This window comes from Mya arenaria, chromosome 3 (assembly GCF_026914265.1).
Source record: "Mya arenaria isolate MELC-2E11 chromosome 3, ASM2691426v1".
Classification (NCBI taxonomy): Eukaryota; Metazoa; Mollusca; class Bivalvia; order Myida; family Myidae; genus Mya; species Mya arenaria.
In genome coordinates, this window is record NC_069124.1 from 24,718,145 (window position 1) to 24,739,394 (window position 21,250).

Genomic DNA, 21,250 nt, shown 5'->3' on the forward strand with positions numbered 1-21,250 from the left:
AGCAAACTAAAAGTAAATGCTAACGTTCTTAGTGTTCAGCACAAAATGTCTGAGCGAAACCTCTAACTAACTAGTGCGCATGCTCGGGCATCTAAATAACTCAGCGAATAAACTAATTATCGACTTGTGGTTGATGTTTTAGTTACTAAATGTAAATTTGGCGGCTGTAATCTGCTAAATAGATTTTTGGTTCTTAAAGCTCTTATAAATACTTTAATGTGTATATCTTTCCGACGATCCCAATAGTGGAGGCATGAGCCTGAACACTAACAGTTGTTTTGTTACTTTACGAAACTGCCTGCATTGATTTCAAATATACGGATGTTTATGCGCCAGTCATTTGTAATTACGCCCCCCCCCCCTAGCTCCGGGGATAGCCGGGTAAATGGGCCGTGTTGTAACCTTCCAGGTGGCCCCGCAGTGCCGGGTGAATGCGGTGGTTTTGTCTTCGCGCTAAAAATAGCTGAGGGTGTGATTACAATTGGTGCATTAACGGTAAAATGATATCGTTCAAATGATCAAGAGTTAAATTTGAGGTTTTTTTCTTAAACTTATTAGACCGAATATTTGATACTGTGATTAAATGAATAATACTTTTCCAACCTGTTCCACTACTTTTCCAGCATTGTGTGTATCTTATACCAGAGGTGTCCCTTTAACTTTAAACCCGGAAGATTTAAAAAGCTATCGATCAATCAATGTAGCGCTCCGCGTGTTAAAGGTTTTGTTATCTTTTATTCAATGTATTTAAATGCGATATCAAAATCTTTAGTTAAATTTAAAATTGTGAAGAGCATTGTAAATATAGACTTATTTTAACGAGCTGCTTGCCAAACCAGTAAAAAAGAGGGCGATCACATCGCATTTTTGCACGAGGTCACGTCGCGCAATCAAAATTAACACAAACAGACTCAATATTTTAAACGGGTTTTAAGTCGCATATAATGTCACCGAATCGCAAACTTAGCGGTGTTGTCACGTGATACCTGCTCACCCATTCTTATCCTTGGATATGCCTCAGTGATTTCAGTCGATTGGCCAGTTATTGTTAGACCAATCAAAACACTCAGATTCTACGCTTTAATTTAAATTTGATCTAAGTTGGCTATTGAATTCAGATCCAGGTCGACTTTCTTTAAATTTAAATCGTTTGGCAGGCAATTGAGAATTTGGACGGAATTGAGGGTTTAACCATCGTTTCCCATATAAGTCTGTAGCAAATACAGTATGTATTTCATGGGTCGGTATTCAATATAGTTCTTATCATTATCCTTCGACATGCCTCAGTGATTACATTTAATCTTTTTGTCAATTAATTGTACAGTCCAATCAAAACACTTAGCTTCTAATTTTAAGTTTAAGATTGATCTAGTAGGTTAATGAATTAGACTATGAATGCCCTGGAGGGGGAGGGGGCTTACTTACCCTCGCCATTGGGTTATACTTATTCGGCTAACATAACGTCTTTAATACAAATTTTATCCTCAATTTTAGTCATGCGAGTAGTGAGTTCATTAATTCGCCAATCAGAACACTCACTTTCTGCTCTTAATATTTTATGAAAGCTTGGTTTTGCAGCGTAACGCCGGTTTTCGGAAGTCAATCTTCAGACTTTGGACAATTTCTGTTCGTAATTATCAGCTTCAACATAAATTCAAAATGATATAAAATGTACGGTCTTTCGTTTGTTTGAATATAGACTAGCCGATCCTTACCTTGATTACGAGCATTTATATTTACAATTGTGTTCACTTATATCTGCACGGCCATCTTTCAAGTTAAATGCACTGTATTTCTTCTACAAATGCATCAAATAAATAGATAATTGAAGGACTTTGTAACCAATCCCAAGCACTTTATTCATTTCATGATACAAGAAATATTCTATATACAAGCTTCAATCTAATCGATATAAAGCACTATTTTGCATAAACATACAAATCTAGATGGTTAAGATATATGAGCAACTAGACATGTGATAACAGTCTTATTCAGGGCTGTCTGCCACCTAGGGCACTGAGAGTAAAGCCATTGGGACATTGGGGCATAGGGCAGAACGTCGCGTCCGAACTGATATCTAGGGTACAGCCGATAGGCAGCTTCCAGGCCGGACATCTGGAAAAACAAATAAAACAATAAAACGTTAAATAAGGTGCAGTAAACTTATGGCTAAGGCTGATATTACAATATTAGAGTGTTTAATATTAATGAATCGTTAAAAACTTTGTTATATACAGTCGAAACCCGTTGGCTCGAAATTGCTTGGTTCGATTTCTTCGTTGGCTCGAGCTTGTTGTGAATGACCGATTTATCTTTACTTTATGTAAGCATTCCCGCTTGGCTCGATATTCGCGAGACTCGAATTGTTTTGCCGGTCCCTCGGATATCGCGCCAACGGGTTTCGACTGTATTTTAAATTGTTTCATATTTAAGAAAACAGAATAATAATTCCCATTCTATGTAACTTCAAAATCTTAGTCAAGTCGAAATTATATGTAACACGATACCAGTTTGACTCAAATCAATCGTACATGGTCATGCCAAGTAGTTAACAATACATTATGGAATAAAGAGGGGGGGGGGGGGGGAAACAAGGCCACTTACTATTAAAAATCGATACCTTATTATTACATTCATAAAATAAACATCTATGGGCTATTCAGGTCCTGAATTACGATAATCGCAATACCGTGCGTGCTTTGAGAGATATGATGACGTCTGCTTTCTCAAATGGTCGTAGAAGAAAGAGGGAGTATTTTAACGATAATAAGGCTGACGTCATTGTCTATTTAAAGCCTGGCTATTTCATTCATAAAATAAACATCTATGGGCTATTCAGGATCTGAATTACGATAATCGCAATACCGTGCGTGCTTTGAGAGATATGATGACGTCTGCTTTCTCAAATGGTCGTAGAAGAAAGAGGGAGTATTTTAACGATAATAAGGCTGACGTCATTGTCTATTTAAAGCCTGGCTATTTCATTCATAAAAAAAACATCTATGGGCTATTCAGGTCCTGAATTACGATAATCGCAATACGGTGCGTGCTTTGAGAGATATGATGACGTCTGCTTTCTCAAATGGTCGTAGAAGAAAGAGGGAGTATTTTAACGATAATAAGGCTGACGTCATTGTCTATTTAAAGCCTGGCTATTTCATTCATAAAATAAACATCTGTGGGCTATTCAGGTCCTGAATTACGATAATCGCAATACCGTGCGTGCTTTGAGAGATATGATGACGTCTGCTTTCTCAAATGGTCGTAGAAGAAAGAGGGAGTATTTTAACGATAATAAGGCTGACGTCATTGTCTATTTAAAGCCTGGCTATTTCATTCATAAAATAAACATATGTGGGCTATTCAGGTCCTGAATTACGATAATCGCAATACCGTGCGGGCTTTCAGAGATATGATGACGTCTGCTTTCTCAAATGGTCGTAGAAGAAAGAGGGAATATTTTAACGATAATAAGGCTGACGTCATTGTCTATTTAAAGCCTGGCTATTTCATTCATAAAATAAACATCTATGGGCTATTCAGGTCCTGAATTACGATAATCGCAATACGGTGCGGGCTTTGAGAGATATGATGACGTCTGCTTTCTCAAATGGTCGTAGAAGAAAGAGGGAGTATTTTAACGATAATAAGGCTGACGTCATTGTCTATTTAAAGCCTGGCTATTTCATTCATAAAATAAACATCTATGGGCCATTCTGGTCACGAATTACGATAATCGCAATACCGTGCGTGCTTTGAGAGATATGATGACGTCTGCTTTCTCAAATGGTCGTAGAAGAAAGAGGGAGTATTTTAACGTTAAAAGGCTGACGTCATTGTCATTTAACCTGGCTTCAGGCATAATAAGTTCTGGCCCCTCGATAATGCTGGTTACTTAAAGTTGTGACCAGAAATATGTTTAGTTAGACTGTTAAGGTTACATTACAAGTGTATTAACATTTATGATTTTTTGAGGTAAAAATGACTTTTCAATATCATCAAAATGTATTAACTCGTTGTAATCTATGGTGGCATATTACTGCCAGTTAATTTGTTACTTATTAAGTGGATCTCGTAAACCATAATTTGTTAACCTGTTAGTGTTGTACAGCTAAAAAAAGCCTAACAGGCGACAGCTCTGAGCACTTTCAAGCCAGTTTTAAGTCTTATGATATTTATCTTACAGAAAAAAAAAATCGCGAAAAGTAATTAGATTTTAGTTCAAATTTAGTGGTTAACACGAAACAATTCGCGAACGTTAACAGGTTATCTTACGGCAGTTTTTTGCCACCATAGGAATCGTATGAAAATATAGCAGCGTTTTATTTCAGGTCTCAATAAGCTTCTCCCACATACGTGATATTGTTCTGGAGGGTCGTTTCGGGGATGATGGTATATTTGGAGCAGAAGCCGCAGGTTTCCCGACAGTTGTGGGACGTCCACGCCTTGTATTGTTGGTTCAAGCACACATCCGCTCCGTATTCCGCGCAGTTGACCAAGTCAGCACAGACAGCTGTGGTAAGACAAAAATCACATATATAGTTCAGTTGTTCGACACATGGATACGCAATACTTCGCATTAAAGCTGCACTCTCACAGATTTACCGTTATGACAACTTTTATATGTCTTCGAATGAGCCAATTTTTTGCGTAAATATTTGAAAACAAGTTATATAAGACTGTTGACAAAAAGATAAGATCGCAGTTTTTGATATTTCCATATGTTTTATTGCTAAAAGCTTTACTTACGCTTTAATAACAATGCATAAAACATCATTTTTTGAACATAAATATGAAAACATGCGATCTGATTTTTGTCAGCAGTCTGATATCACTGCTGTCCATGCATTTTCGCAAAAATTGCCTCGTTCCAAGACAAACAATAAAAACAGTGGTCAAAACTTTCAATCTGTGAGCGTGAGCTTTAAGTCATTACATGTTTTTGGTGAACTAAATAAAATCCTTTGTGAAGTCCCGACAGACGGTCAGTCGAACGATGTGCAGTTGATAACAGTGAACAGCTGTGATGGAAAGTTAGATAACATTTGTATTTTGGATGGTTTCATAAATTACCCTTATCTTTTTACAAAATTAAAATGATCAAATTCTAAACATAGAAACTCTTTTTTCTTTTCTTAACATTCGGACCCCGTTGGTTCGAAGTCGCTTGGCTCAATTTTCTGGTTGGTTCGAAGTTCGAGCCTGGGAAATTTACAGAATTTACATACAGAAGGCAAGCATTCCCGCTTAGCTCGAAATTTCCCAGGCTCGAACTATTTCGCCGGTCCCTGGGAGTTCGAGCCAACGGGTTCGAAAGTAATGTATTAACAACGGAATGACGCTGAGCAGTCTCATGACGAAATGAGCCTTAAAAATAAAAGACGTCGGTATGGATTACAATATATGTTTAATAAATTATTCCAGTCCCTTACATGTATCGGTCTGACGAGTGGGAGCTATCTGGGTGACAGGATGAGGTGAATCAGTGGGGAGAGTGCCGCCTCCTGAAAATCATTGAATAGCAAGAAGTCGTGCAACTATTTGGATGTTACTGTTAAAATGATGAAAGGGGAGTTTTTGAATAACGCACGAACCAGAAAACATCCAAACTGATTTTAAAACGAAAATTGTCCAAGAACTAAATTTGCTACAATAAAACATCATGTTGCTGAAATGTTATTGTTTTTAATTATATCACATTAAATAAAATGGTCAAAAAGGTTATACATGTATCTAATAAGTGGTAAAATAACTGGAGTGTGTTATCGGTCAAAGCTTGCCTGAAACATCACATTGTTCGCGACCAGTGGACCACTACACAATAGCTTACCACAGAACGCACAATATTTAGGACAGTGTTCATTAGCCCAGTTGAAAAGACTAGTTGTCGTGCATATGTATACTCCGTAATTCGAACATTCCACCGTATCTACACAGGGGGCCGGAGTGGTTGGAGGACCTGGAACATCAAAATACACACCCATTGTTTATTGGTCCCCATGGTTTTCGATTAGTACAAATATCATGCGTGAAACAGTTAAAGTGTATCCGAAACCGGATTTTCGACGTTTTTGAGATTATGGATAATTTTGGTCTAAAGTGATGACTATTGATCACGAATCATTTTATCGCTCTTGTGGAATTCGTATCAGACCCAAGGAGCAACATATCAACATGATGAAGATAGATCGTAAGCTCATATCATCATGTATGATGTAAACATTTAATATAATATTAAATTACACAGTCATTATTACCAAAAGGTAATGACAACCAATCTAACCTTTGCAAAAGTAAATACATAAGCACAGATTCATTAATACCAAAAGGTAATAATTACCAAACTAACCTTTGCAAACTATAATACAGAATTACACATTCATTAATACCTAAAGATATGAAAACCAAACTAACCTTTGCAAACTATAATACAGAATTGCACATTCATTAATACCTAAAGATATGAAAACCAAACTAACCTTTGCAAACTATAATACAGAATTACACATTCATTAATACCTAAAGATATGAAAACCAAACTAACCTTTGCAAACTATAATACAGAATTACACATTCATTAATACCTAAAGATATGAAAACCAAACTAACTTTTGCAAAGGTTAATACAGAATTACACATTCATTAATACCTAAAGATATGAAATCAAACTAACTTTTGCAAAGGTTAATACAGAATTACACATTCATTAATACCTAAAGATATGAAAACCAAACTAACCTTTGCAAAGGTTAATACAGAATTACACATTCATTGATACCTAAAGATATGAAAACCAAACTAACTTTTGCAAAGGTTAATACAGAATTACACATTCATTAATACCTAAAGATATGAAAACCAAACTAACTTTTGCAAAGGTTAATACAGAATTACACATTCATTAATACCTAAAGATATGAAAACCAAACTAACTTTTGCAAAGGTTAATACAGAATTACACATTCATTAATACCTAAAGATATGAAAACCAAACTAACTTTTGCAAAGGTTAATACAGAATTACACATTCATTAATACCTAAAGATATGAAAACCAAACTAACTTTTGCAAAGGTTAATACAGAATTACACATTCATTAATACCTAAAGATATGAAAACCAAACTAACTTTTGCAAAGGTTAATACAGAATTACACATTCATTAATACCTAAAGATATGAAAACCAAACTAACCTTTGCAAAGGTTAATACAGAATTACACACCTTTAATTATAGATTATAACAACCAAACTAAACATTGCAAAAGATAATTACAGTATTACACAATCTTTCATACCAAAAGAGTATTACAACCACACTAACCTTTGAAGAAGTTAATACAGAATTACAGGTTAATTAATACCGAAAGAGTATTACAACCAAACTAACCTTTGAAGAATTTAATACAGAATTACAGGTTCATTAATACCGAGAGATCATGACATCCAAAACTAACCTTGGCAAAAGCCGCAGAAGAGGCGACAGTTTTTTGCCATATATGGGTGATAATCCTTGCAGTCGTCCTGTCCGTATCTTGAACAGGCTTCAACATCAAAGCAGTCACTCGAGTTTGTTGTCACGGGGGGCATTGTGACGATGCGCGAGGGTGGGGTAACAATCACCACTGGTAGTGTTAAACAAATGCTTCGTTAAGTATGTTAGTGGTGAAACAAAAATGAAAGAACTATAAAAATGCAGACAGAAGCGTTATTTGGGCATATAAAATCCACAGTATTGACCGTTTAAAAAACGATCAAGGGCGTTGTTGTTGTAAGAAGCTACTTTTGGTTTAACATCGGTTTTACGAACTGTGTATTTCTTGTAAAAGTTTCAAATTTTGAAACTAACCAAACCCCATCCCCGTTGGTTTGTTCCATCCGAAAACTCGTTTACTTTGAAAAGACAACATGGTGAACAGTGATCCAACACGTGTGTTGAAAAAAGCATTTATTTAAATTAGGCAAACGACCATCTGTGGTATTATTGTTTAGAAGGAAATACAGAAATAATGGTTCCATGCAGAAGCTCCATCATGTTGTTGAAGCTGTACACAAAACAACATTCAATCAAACTTTTCGAAACAGGTTTTCAAACCGCCGAAAACCATGAAACCTAAACTGAAACCAGTTTGGTGTCAACAAAAACACCCTATGTAAAGCAATATGTTGAAGTCTGTTAAGCTTTACGTTCATTGAGATGTATTAATACCAATTTCAAAGTCAACGACTTAACGAAAGACAAGGTGGTATGATTAAGTTTAAAAACATGCACTATATCTACTCACGACCACATGCAACCGTAGCCACAACTTTTTCCAGGGTCTTGAGGGCTTCAAAGTCGCCTACTTGGTAAACAAGGCTTTTATTCATGTTATCCGTTGAGGCTAGTCCCTCCAGTTCGTCGGAATCCGTTTCATTTCCGATTCCAATTGCAATCAACGTCACATTGTCACTTTCCTTAGCTAATTGTGCCTATAAAAAGAGCACGGGACTAGAAATGGCTTCCTCGGTTTCTATTCTGTTTGGGTGGTGATGAACAATTTAGATATGTTGTTGAATGCAAGTAATCCGAACGCATAAACTTTTTTTTCAAAGCATGAACATATAAGTAAGAATTTAATTGAAACTGTGCATTGAAATAACATTCATATCGGTTACATATGACTAAAATTTTAATAATGTTCCTATATATCTTAAAGTAAATTGACCAATTTGCATGAAATATAACTTTGATTTCTAGCGTTCAACGACCCCCAACACCATATATGAGGAGAAAGCTCCACTTGTGTACTTAACGGTTAACATTTTTCCTCAGAAATATAAAATTGGTTTAACGTAACCACTGTGTATTTGTTAAAATGGCAGCATCCAGTGTCCGAGGACCAACAATGTGGTAAAAATGATAACAATAAAAAGAAGATCAAGCAGATTTCAGCATGTCCAGCATCATTTTAAAGCACATACCATTCAGCTTCAAAACCTATTAAATATCGAAAAGGTTCTATCTGCTTCTTTATTTAATGTCACTTAGACCCTTTTCGCATTCACCCCTCGATATGGAAGGTAGCCAATGGTGTGAGATGACATAGCCATGCTTTGATTCACTTAAAGAAATTAGGCATGTAACAATACGTAGGCACTTCCGAATTGGTGTAGTTTTCCCCATAACATCACATACCTGTCGTAGAGTATTTTTTGGGTCCCGTGAGTAGCCATCAGTGATCACAATCGCTATGTTGGGGTCGTTTGTCCGTTCGTTTGTGAATCCTTCTTGGCGCAGCATTTCCATGGCCGCCGCTATAATTTAATATCCATAAGTATTACACGTGAAATCTGAGGATAATCCATGACACTATTTATATGTAAAAGTGTTGATTGCAATTGCAATGAAGTACTCTTATTTGCTTCATAACTATCAATTAGGCTTCTTATAAAACATCATTTGTTAAAGTGACACTCTTATTCAAAATCAATACATACACATGTATAACAAACATAAATTTTGAATGATAAACCTTAAACTTACTTAAAACTGCATTTATGGAAAATATTAACTAGTGAAACAAGATTGTAGAAATACCGTATTTTATGCGCATTTCTTTCAAATAAAACTCGATATCCTTCATAAAAACAATTGTTTGCGACATTTATTTATCCTTTTTGGAAAAGTAAAGCAATATTAATAATTGCGGTAAATTATTTGGGAGTAAGAGTACATCTTTAACACAAAAGAAATCTAAAGTATTTTAATAGCTGTCTCTCTTTAGTTGAATCTGTTCCTGACAGCAATAAAAAGTTCAACAGTGTTGACAATTAAGAATCACAAATTTAACGTAACCAAAGGGCAAGAACAGTAAGGACATTAGGTACGTTTAATCACTTTTCCTACGCTTGTGGTTACCTGTATCAGTGCTTCCTTGTGTGTAGGGTATTCTGTCAACAGCCGCCAAGATGTCGGCTTTAGTGCTGTAGGACGTCAAATTGAACTGGAGCGTAGGCGCGGTGCTGAAGGTGATGACGCCAATACGAGTGTACTGGCTCCCGATATCGAACACGTTTATCGTCTCCTTTATGAAGTTCTTAACCTTCAAGAAGTTTTCGCCCCCCACACTTCCAGATGTATCAACGACAAATACAACATCAGCTACCTTGGCGACGCAAGCTGCAGAAGAAACACCATGTATTGGCGTTGTGGATTGCGTTATTTGTGGAAGCAAAGTTAGAAAATAGCATTTCATTAAAAGAAAAGAAAGTTTAAAGACTGACGTAAGGTCTGCCATGTTAGTCCTTGTGTAAGAGATAAATGATTACGAATAAACTTTTCAGGTGGTCATGGCTTTGCGATGACCTTATCGAGTCGACATAGTATTGCAATGACCTCAAATGGACATAAATAAATTGTGATGGTACTTAAGCTTCTGTTGGACTAAGTACACGATAACACTTACGCGGTGCTGTCGGCAACGTGGTTCTAAAAATAAATACAATGAATGATGTTATTTATAGACAGATTGACGAGTGACATAACAAGTCATGTGGTCATTGCCAGCCAGCAAGTTATTGATTGGTTGATTTCACAGTGAAATCAAGCCACCGACCAATGGCATACTGGATGGCTTTTTTGCATAATTATGAATACATATAAGCAAAAACATTTAATATGTCTTACTGCAGTGTACTTCTTCTTAAACTCGAATTTATCAAAGAATGCGCATTGCGATCTTTTAAGAGTTTTTTTATTGATGGTTTAATTATTTCTACATAGAAACCTAAATTAAGTATAGGCAAAATCTTTGATTTTATCAAATAATGATTATTATTGCATTCGGTAATTTGTAACGCTTTTACCCAGTTGTTGTTGACGCTGGTGTAGTAGTGGTTGTGGTGGTGGTTGTGGTGATGATGGGTGGATCTTGCGTCGTCCTAGTGGTAGTCGATAGTACTATTGTTGGTATGGGTGTTGTTGTTGTTGTTGTAGTTGTCGTGGGTAGTAGTTGTGGTGCTGTAATAAACACAAACACTTTAGGTGGAAATTTCTTATTAACCAATGCCTATTCTAGAAACAAAACTCTCGGAATAATTAATGTTCGTTTTACTTTCATTGGCTTCTGGCTTATAACTTTAATACCAAGTGAATTTCTTGTGTTATGTACAAATATGCAGACTTGCCCTCTAACGAAGGCAGCGGAACTTAACATGAAATAGTACAATGGCTCTGATACAGCAAGAAAGAGAATAAGAACCAACACATACCCTCACACGTTGATTTGGCAACAGCGTTCTCAATGCTAGACAACTGGGTGAAGTTTGATACAAAGTATACGAAATTGCTGTCTGGATCGCTTGATATGTAATTCAGTTCTGACATTTGAACCTCACTCCCCACTCCTGCAAGCAATAGTCGATACAGCATTTGTTTAAAAGGCTCGTAACCAAAATTAACAGTGTCCTTTACACTCCTGGTAGAAATACTTGGTAAGCTTTAAAGGATCGTACAAACTTAATAATATCTAAAATATAAATGAACGTATATGAACGTATTTGTGTTTAATAACACGTTGAGTTTCCAAAGAAATACATGTAGTACAACTTCGAATTATTATATTCATACCTATAGCAAAAACGCCAATGCCCTGCTGTTTAACTTTGTCTGCAGCTATTTTTGTCAGATCAGGTGCGCTTGAGTATCCGTCGGTGACCACAATGGCAAGGTCGGGTGCCCCCTTTCTGTCACCCTCCAGCCCATGAGCTAATAGATAGTCGAACGCCTTGTCCGTTTCTGTATTACCTATTATACAAAGTAATGTTATTATATGTATGCGAAATAAAGGAAAGGGCCAATGCAGAAAAGTATTGCCAAATTTGTAATACAGTCGAAACCCCTTGGCTCGAACTCGTTTGGCTCGAAATCCTCGTTGGCTCGTACTAGATGTAAAGGACCGATTACTTTTTACTGAAAGTAAACCATCCCGCTTGGCATGATTTTTCTGAGGCTCGAAGTATTTTCGCCGATCTCTAGGAGTTCGGGCCAACGGGGTTTCTGGGAGTTCGAGTCAACGGGGTTCGACTGTAGTTAATTTTAAAATAGATATGTGACCACCGGCCATTGCCCAATTCTAACTCAAATTCTAATTGCGAGCATATATGGTTGGACATACCATAATGTGTCGGATAAGTGTATGATCATTTAACCACTGTCTGTCTATCACCAGAGAGGTCGTGGGTTCGAGTCCCTTCAACGCAACGCTTCATTGCTTCTCAGTAATGACTCTTTTCTAATATTTCACTGGAGACGGACCCAAAACGGAGTACTATCAGCTAGTAGCTGTCTTCAAAATTGATATAAACTATCGATGTATCCGACGTAAATTGATAGCACCTATCGAGGTATCCGAGGTAAATGGATATCGATTATCGAGGTATCCGATGTAAATGGATATCGACTATCGAGGTATCCGAGGTAAATGGATATCAACTATCGAAGTATCCGGTTTACACGGATATCGACTATCAGGGTATCCGATGTAAATGGATATCAACTATCGAGGTATCTGATGTGAATAGATATCGACTATCGAGGTATCCGAGGTAAATGGGTATCAACTATCGAGGTATCCGATGTACATGGATATCTACTATCGAGGTATCTGATGTTAAGAGATATCGACTATCGAGGTATCTGAGGTAAATGGGTATCAACTATCGAAGTATCCGATAAACATGGATATCTACAATCGAGGTATACGATGTACATGTATATCAGCTATCGAGGTATCCGATGTACATTGATATCAACTATCGAGGTATCCGATGAACATGAATATCAACTATCGAGGTATCCGATGTACATGGATATCAGCTATTGAGGTATCCGATGTTAATGGATATCAACTATCGAGGTATCCGAGGTAAATAAATATCAACTATCGAGGTATCCGATGTTAACGGATATCGACTATCGATATATCCGAGGTTAATGGATATCGACTATCGAGGTATGTAAGCCTATCGTGGTTTATTATCATATACCTGGGTAATAAGGGATTTGATTGATTGCGTTGATTAGGGCTTGCTTGTCTGTGAACGCGTCCAAACTCAGCCTTCTCACTGGGTAGTTGCTGAAGGTAATCACCGCGACCTTTGTCAGGTCTGAGCCAATATCCAAGAAATCCACGATGTCGATGACAAAAGTTCTCATGAGCTCCCAGTTCTTTACCCCTACGCTACCAGACTGGTCCAATATGAACACTATGTCGGCTATGGTTTGATTACACTCAGCTGAAATATATAACTTTTCAGTAATCATCGTGTGGCAGTTCAAACAATTTGGATGATACTCTACCAAACCTATCATGGCTTAGTGTGTATTTTAATACCACAGTCTAGCAGTGAATGTAAAGGATAAAAGGCCATGTATGACAACTGCCTGCCTCCGCCGCTGGGAGTTCCATCCCACGTGTGGAAAAATACTCATAGGAATATTATGTATTGTGTAATTTAATGGACAAAAAATATCCTGGCAAAACATTGAGCTTGAAAAATGTATTAAAGATGAAGGCATTCTCACTCGAATGTTTTATTTTACAAATTTAAAATATTCTTACGCGAATTTGGAAATTTCCTAAGATGACATTATGTACCCAGATATATTATGGACGTTTTCGAACTCCTTTGGAAATCTACTGAGTTCATTCCTTAGTCACTGGAATATGTATCTTTAACATTTAGTAGTATCTTATCTTTAATACATTGATGGTTACACTCTCATTCGGTGGGGTTTTTTACCAAAAGACATTCTTGTTACAGTCGAAACTTGTTATGTCGAACTTTGTTATCTCAATGTTCTGTTTATGCCGAACTTTTCGAAAAAAAATCTTTTTTAATTTTGCACTTTTTGTATTTCGGTTATATCGAAAGTCGGTTATCTCGAGAGGTCTCCACGAATTCGACATAGCGAGTTTTTACTGTACATGTTATTTGTCGATTATTTACGAAAACATAACATACAGTTATTAGTCAACTGATGTTATTATACAGATAGGTGTTTTACACGCTTATAAAGCGTATAGGTCAATGTGTTCAATTAATGTTAATATTTGTAGAGTTCTGTACATTGTTCCACTGGTAAAAAAACAACAGACGTGCGTTTGGGTTCACTCCGTGGCTCTCTAATTTTGTGCTTTTTTGTGCCATTTACTTGAATCTGTACCAACACTGTTCATAAGTATATTATATAATAGAACATTTTATTAGGTCTGGAAGTATCATCCATACCACGGAGAGGCATATTGATGAAGTGCAGTTTCATCTTACAAACTATCCCATGCAGTACTTTCAGAACATAACTTCAAATAAACTGTTCATAAAAACAGTATTGTTCTAAATATTGGCTTTTTTGATATCGTCATGATATCATAATTATTTTTTAATATTTTTCGTTTTAATGACAATTATGGGGAAAAAACGTTCAAATAGCATTTATGTGCAAAGCCTAAGTGGCATTTGCATATATGACGTTCATTATCCTTCAATAAAATTCGTTCAAGTGTATGATACATACCCTTGGCGTCTGTTGATGCGTTGAATGATGACGTAACTGCAATTTAATAATCGATTAAATTAGTTTTATATGATTTATAACATATCATATAAATTCTATGGAGATTTTTTATAGTTTTACTTTAAAATAAGTATATTTAAAGTTGTCATTTTTGCTCTCGTCTTGGCTATGAGAATGAATCAATTAAGTCGATCACTTTTCTACTGTAAAACATTAAAATAAATCAGATTAAAGTAGAAGAAAGACATGAACTTGTATTATAGCACAACAAATCCTCAATGCCAATTTTCAACACATTACTCTACCGGCAGTACTGGCATAAATTCCCAAATTCTGTTTTCATTGAATGCATATTAATGTCCTCTTTCCATCGATACCATATTTATGAGTGTGCGATATAATACAAAACAGATATTGTAGTTTTGTAGACCGGACAAGACTTTTGGATATTGTAGTTTTTGTAGACCGGACAAGACTTTAGGCCATTAGTATATATTGGAAAGCGAAGTTGCCAAACTCCTACACAGAACTTGTATTATAGCACAACATAGACAACCCGGCAAACAAGTCACAGACAACACGCAGATTCCATCATAATCAATCAATCGTTTATCGAAAAACTATGACGCTAGAATGAGCGCAACATCATTGACGTCTTAGGATTGCACCGGTCGGGTTCAACAATGTATCGTTAATTGATTCAGCGAAAATTATATGAATTGCTCTGAAAATTGCAGGAATTATATTGGATATGTTATATGTACTGAATGTGAAGTTTCTATGTTCTATGTGCAATGATATTTGCATTATTAAAAAAATCCACTCAATTCTGGATCAACCCTGTATGTATGATGAGTTTACCGCCTTTTTACGGTTTATACAGAACTCATTCACACTAAAATTTGTTTATTCTTGTATTTATTGAAAAAACATGTGCTCACTTGTAAAATTTTAGACATTCATTTTAATGTTTTGATTAAAATGACCGCATGGCCAGAGCCACACGTGCCGAAAATACATAGTATATGACTCCCACGTTTAATATATTCATTACAGAGATTAGAAGGGTGTGGTTTAACAGAAATTACGAGGACCAACCTAACAGTGCAACATTTAACCATGGGTTTCTTCAAAGGTACAAGCACCAAAGCCTAAGACACCCAACGAGGCATACAACGCCACATGACAATACTCACATATCACAATTCAACAATTGAATGATATTGCAAATATGAAACGTACCAACAGTTGGAGCAGGAGTTGACGCAGGTTTGGCTGTCTCTGAAATGAAGAAAAGAAGCTACACCCAGTGTCAATGTGATATATAAGAGCTATTCAGTCAGCTGGTCTTGTTTTCGAATAAGAAAAATCTAGTGATTGCTATGGGCGTGGTATCGTCGGCCGTGTGGTCCTCGTTGTGCACAATATAGTCGAGATCCGTTGGTTCGAACTCGCTTTGCTCGAATTCTTCGTTGGCTTGAACTGGGTGTCAAGGACCGATTTATTTTAACTGGAGGTAAGCATTTCGACTTGGACTCGAAGTTTTCGAGGCTCGATGTATTTCCGCCGGTTCGAGCCAGCCAGGTTTGACTGTACATTTGTACTTTACTTATTGCATCTTGCATGGTCAACTCCGAGCGATAATTGCACAAACTCGACCAGAAACTGAGCATTGACCAGCTACAATTGAAATACAATTATAAATACGTCCTACTTTTACGGTAGGTAGATTGTTTGAAACTAAAATTAAGATTTAATTACCATTACACGTTCTCGCGGTGATTCCGGCCACGCTTCTGGTCAGTGCATTGAAGTTGCTGACCACATACATATACCTGTCGACGGGGACGGAGGCGATTGCTTCTAGTTCGTCGGGGTTGATGTAAGTGCCGATTCCAATAGCAAACATGGTTATACCTGCGCGTATTATAAAATACTACATAATTATGTTGGTATCGCCAATATAAGCAGTGTACGTGCCACAATTTCTTACATTAATACTAATAGACATGGATTTCTGGAATAAACAATTATTTTTAGAAATTAACGTTGTTTTACTGTACCAACCGCTATGGTTTTATGAAGCAAGTATGTCTTAGAATATAAATTATTGTACTGATAGTTTGCAAAAGTTTGCAATCAGTTTTGCAGTAAATTTATCAAATTTATTTAGCGATTTTGTTAAATGAAAAAAAAAAATTCTATTTATACATAATCAATTAATACAACCTCATATTAATAGATAAATTATATTTTTGAGGCACAATATTGCCTTCGTATTAGATTTAAACATAATATGAAAACACGTTAAAGGTGCACTCTCACGGCTTGACTTTTTTTAATATTTTGTCTAGGAATGATCCAATATTTCGTAATTATCTGAACATCGGTGATACATTAATGCTGACAGATCAGATTGCAGTGTTTCATATTTATGTTCGGCAATAGCTAAAAGCGTCACAAAAGCTTAATAAATAAAAATGAAATTTTCGGCAGTTTTCTCAAAAATTCATATCTGTTATATTGTGAGTTATCTTATATGACTGAATTCAAGGCGTTGATAACAAAATTATCCGATTCCGAGACAAAAATGTCCTTAATACTGACAATCTGTGATAGTGCAGCTTTAAGACAATACCTCGCTGTTTAGCATCGTTAGCTGCATCGACGGTTTGGTTATGGTTAATGGAGTGGCCATCAGTTACGACAATTGCGATGTTAGGTACGTCAGATCTGGAGGCTGCGAATCCAACGTGAACCAACAGTTCTATAGCTGCGTCCGTCTCCGTAGCCCCTGGAAAGAAATACGTAATAATTACGTACGACCTTTCGATAAACTACATGCGTATAATCAAAACAACGAAGTATATGCGGCACATTTTAGCTTCGAATACGTTGCTGCCTTGGTAAGAAAATGTTATTACACTAATAATGACACTTAGTTCCCATGTCACAAAAATATATTTCATATAGACCTTATACATATGTGTGAAGCGAAATTTACTGTAATAAATTATGCAATTCTCTATAGATGTTCCAAGCCGTATTGCATGAACAAATCAATGACAATCGTCACTTTGTACTTAATTATTTCGGTATCAATTTAAGGTTAAATATTTTAGGGTTCATTTGCCGACCACGGCCCTATTGCCCCCCCCCCCCCCCCCCCCACTAGATCCAGCGCTGTTCACTTGCAGGATTCCCAATGATGCAAACTTCATTATCAAGTAAATGTGCACTTTTTGTGTTAAACATGTTTTCAAAACGTCCTATTCAATGGAATTCGAAGCGGGAGTTAGTGAGACCCCTTGGCAGGCATTCATATAAAACATCTTTAATCATTTCATAACTAAAGACATTTTCTTAAGTGAAAATTCTCACCTATTTTATGATACAATCGCTTCATAATGTTTTAAATACTTCATGTTTTTCATTGATTCAATACAAAATACATAAAGTCGAACCCCTTTGGCTCGAATTCGCTTGGCTCGAATTCCCCGTTAGCTAGAAATATATGTAAAACCCCGATTTCTTCGAATGTTCGGAGGCTCGAGGTATTTTCGCCGGTCCCTGGGAGTTCGAGTCAACGGGGTTCGAATGTACAAAAACCTTTCTTATAATTTGACTACGAACAGTTAAGGAAATTGACTTATGCTAAGAAATTACTTAATATGTTTTATGGAAACCACCCATTTGCTTTCTCTTACCTTGAACATATGGAACATTGTCGACTGCTGCCTTAAGAAGTGTTTTATCTCCATACGAGTTCAGTGCTATTCTAAGGATCGGATATCGGCTAAAGGTGATCAGGCCTATCCTTGTCTTGGAAGGTCCAATGTCCAGGTTTTCGATGACGTCGTTCACAAAGTCTTTCATCACTGTGAAGTTTTGTTCTCCCACACTGCTGGACGAATCGAGGACAAACACCAAGTCATACTGACTCCCATCGCATTCTGAAAGTATAAGATGAATAGTGTTGTTTTTTCCGGATAAGTGTTCCCTTTGCAGGAACGGATCCAGGATTTGACGTCATAGGGGCCTAAATAAAGGGCGTAACCGTTTCACTTGCACCCCGCCCTCAGAACTGAATTTATTTGGTTGAAACTGTTTGCCGGGGGTAAGGGTAGAACATTGTAACATTTTTTTAATCGCAATTGTGCATGAGATTACTTGTTATCTCCTATATAGAAATAAAACGTAAACTTCGACGATGGACTCAGGGTGCGCCCCCCCCCCCCCACTTAAAGAGCCACGCCTTCGCTTCATTACTGGAGTTTAATTAGGGGATTAGTTTCTTCAAACACTTCGACAAACCTGTTTCCAAAGTAATGTTTTAACATTGCTCAATCATGCGGTGGTTTTGTCAAAAGGTTTGTCGAAGTTTTTTCAGAAACTAAACTCTCGATCAAACTCTGGTAAAATACCGAAGGCGGGGCTCCGTAAGCAGCGTAGACTGTGCTATATTTCATTTAAAATGGTGAAGAAATAGTTAAGTTATCTTTATTTAAAGTTTTCATTTCAAGCAAAGGATTGCGTTGTGACACAATTTATCGCTGTGAATATCTAGCAGGCCAACTAAACTTAGTTAGTGACGGAAAGTAAAGCCACACGTTGAAGAGAACCAAATGTATAGGAGAGGATATTAACTATACCTGGTAACGTTGCAGAAGCCTGGTGAAATACGGCAACTGAAATACAAATGCAAGCATATAATTTATCGGTTTATATTTGAAGATCACGGTTGATAGTATTATATCCAATTACCTAAATTTTCAGAGTGTTATTATTTAAGTGAGTTAACAAATTTTAAAGAAAACATCATGTCTTTGAACTTTTGGCAGATAATAATGACCTAAGTTTATATAATTTGTAAATAATTATTCAAATGACGAGAAACAAGGACACTTATCTAATCTCAGGCTAGCAAAGAGGTTAGCGCACTCAGTGCTTAAGCAACACAGGTTCGAGTCCCGGCCTGGGCGCATGTGAGTTTGGTGTGTGGTCTCCAAACCGGACCACAGGGGCAGGGTGCGATGTTTTGACACCCCCCTTCGACCACGCCCTCCGACCTCCCTCCCCATTTTGTTTTTAAAATCCCATACTTTTTAATGATGATCAGGGAACTGTTCTTATAATAACTTACCAAAAAAAATTTGGATTTTTTTTTTTGTAAGTTAACATTAGTAACAGTTCCCCCATCATTATCAATCAATAGGTCTTGGATTTTTAAAAAAAATAATGGGGGAGGGGCGTGGTCAAAGGGGTGTGTTTAAACAACGCACCCTGCCCCTGTGAGCCGGACCAGTAGGTTTCCTCCGGGTATTCCGATTTCACAAGCACCACAAGACCACACACTTCGCGTAACATCGTGCCAACGAGATATGTTGATATAATGCTGTAATAACTTGTTTCACAATCGGTGTAAAATAAATAAGTTTAAAATAATTACCTGTTACAAACACCAAAATGCCTATCGCATACATTCTGTTGAAGGAATTGGCCTGGAAATAAATATGACGAAAGGTTCATCGAAAATAAACGAAAGTTAACATTCTATTATTTGGCCGATTGTTCAGAACTTTGTTTAAGTTAACAACATGATTAATGAAATCATTGTTAACTTTTAAACATAAATTATTTGACGATGTCCTAATATATTTAAAAAAGGTACAGATGAAAAAGTGTTTTTGTTTAAAAAAAACTGCAGATCATATATGTATCCATTCAACTTCCTGAAAAATAACTTTTTGAAAGTTAACAACGATTAAGTTAACAACGTTGTTAATTTAAACAAAAAAATTAACAATCGGTCCTTCAAAAACCATTAAAGCATTTTTTGAATAGATCTAGCATTATGGATGAATTGCCGCTCTGAACAAATCAAATCAAATCAAATCAAAATTTATTTTCAGTCGGTATGAAATAACAGAGAAAATAGCTATTGACCGACTACAATGAGTATGTCATATAACTTGATATCTTACATCCCCTAAAAAGGAAGTCTTATCACATTTATACTTTCAGGAAATGTTAAATAATTACTTTTGATTTGACATATAACGTTTTTTTCTAATAAGATAATTTATAAATGTGTATGGTCATCGTGTTACAAAGTGTTTTAAAAAAATAATTAGAAATATTTAAAAAAAAAACTTAATTCTGGTATATAATTGTTATGCATTGCATTTTATCCGATATGTATACATATTTTGCAATTCGCCTTATTTAATGCTAGTTATTGTAAGTGTGTGCAATAAATACTGGTTTAATTAAAACATACATACATATAATCAATACAATATCGAACCGGTAAAGGCTTCTATAGATAGCCCCGCAAAGGTTCACAGTTATATTGTTGAAACAATAAATAAATAAGCATTAAATAAGACAAATAACAGAAAATCATATCGGATAAATGTAATGCATAGCAATTATAAAACACTAAAACTGTACAATGGATCTTATAACAACGTGAAGCACCAACCAACCTGTCTGAATATCACTAAGTCCTCTAGTGACCGACAAGCGAAGTTAGGCCTTCATATATAGTGTCGCACATAAAAACTGTTGTGATATATTCGTCTGAAATAGCCGCGCACGTTAGAAACCAGTGTATGTCTGAGTGGGCCTTAGATATGAAAGACCGCGACAAGTAAATGAGTATAAACAGACTAAGATAATTGTTGATCTTT

At 36.3% G+C, this 21,250-nt stretch overlaps 1 protein-coding gene across 1 annotated transcript; it reads right to left on the bottom strand.

Moving 5' to 3' along the window:
- Nucleotides 1-1,831: 1,831 nt before the first annotated feature.
- Nucleotides 1,832-21,088, bottom strand: LOC128229421 (collagen alpha-4(VI) chain-like). The gene is made up of 21 exons (XM_052941337.1): nt 21,047-21,088; nt 20,008-20,059; nt 19,211-19,246; nt 18,266-18,511; nt 17,197-17,352; nt 16,320-16,475; nt 15,801-15,839; nt 14,559-14,594; nt 13,028-13,276; nt 11,610-11,786; nt 11,252-11,386; nt 10,847-11,000; nt 10,447-10,469; nt 9,900-10,160; nt 9,177-9,295; nt 8,284-8,470; nt 7,456-7,623; nt 5,831-5,959; nt 5,433-5,504; nt 4,357-4,513; nt 1,832-2,115 (listed from the first exon to the last, which is right to left on the bottom strand). Exons 2-21 carry the CDS (start codon nt 20,039-20,041, stop codon nt 1,992-1,994), a joined length of 2,658 nt encoding a protein of 885 aa, XP_052797297.1. The 5' UTR covers nt 20,042-20,059; nt 21,047-21,088; the 3' UTR covers nt 1,832-1,991.
- Nucleotides 21,089-21,250: the final 162 nt, after the last annotated feature.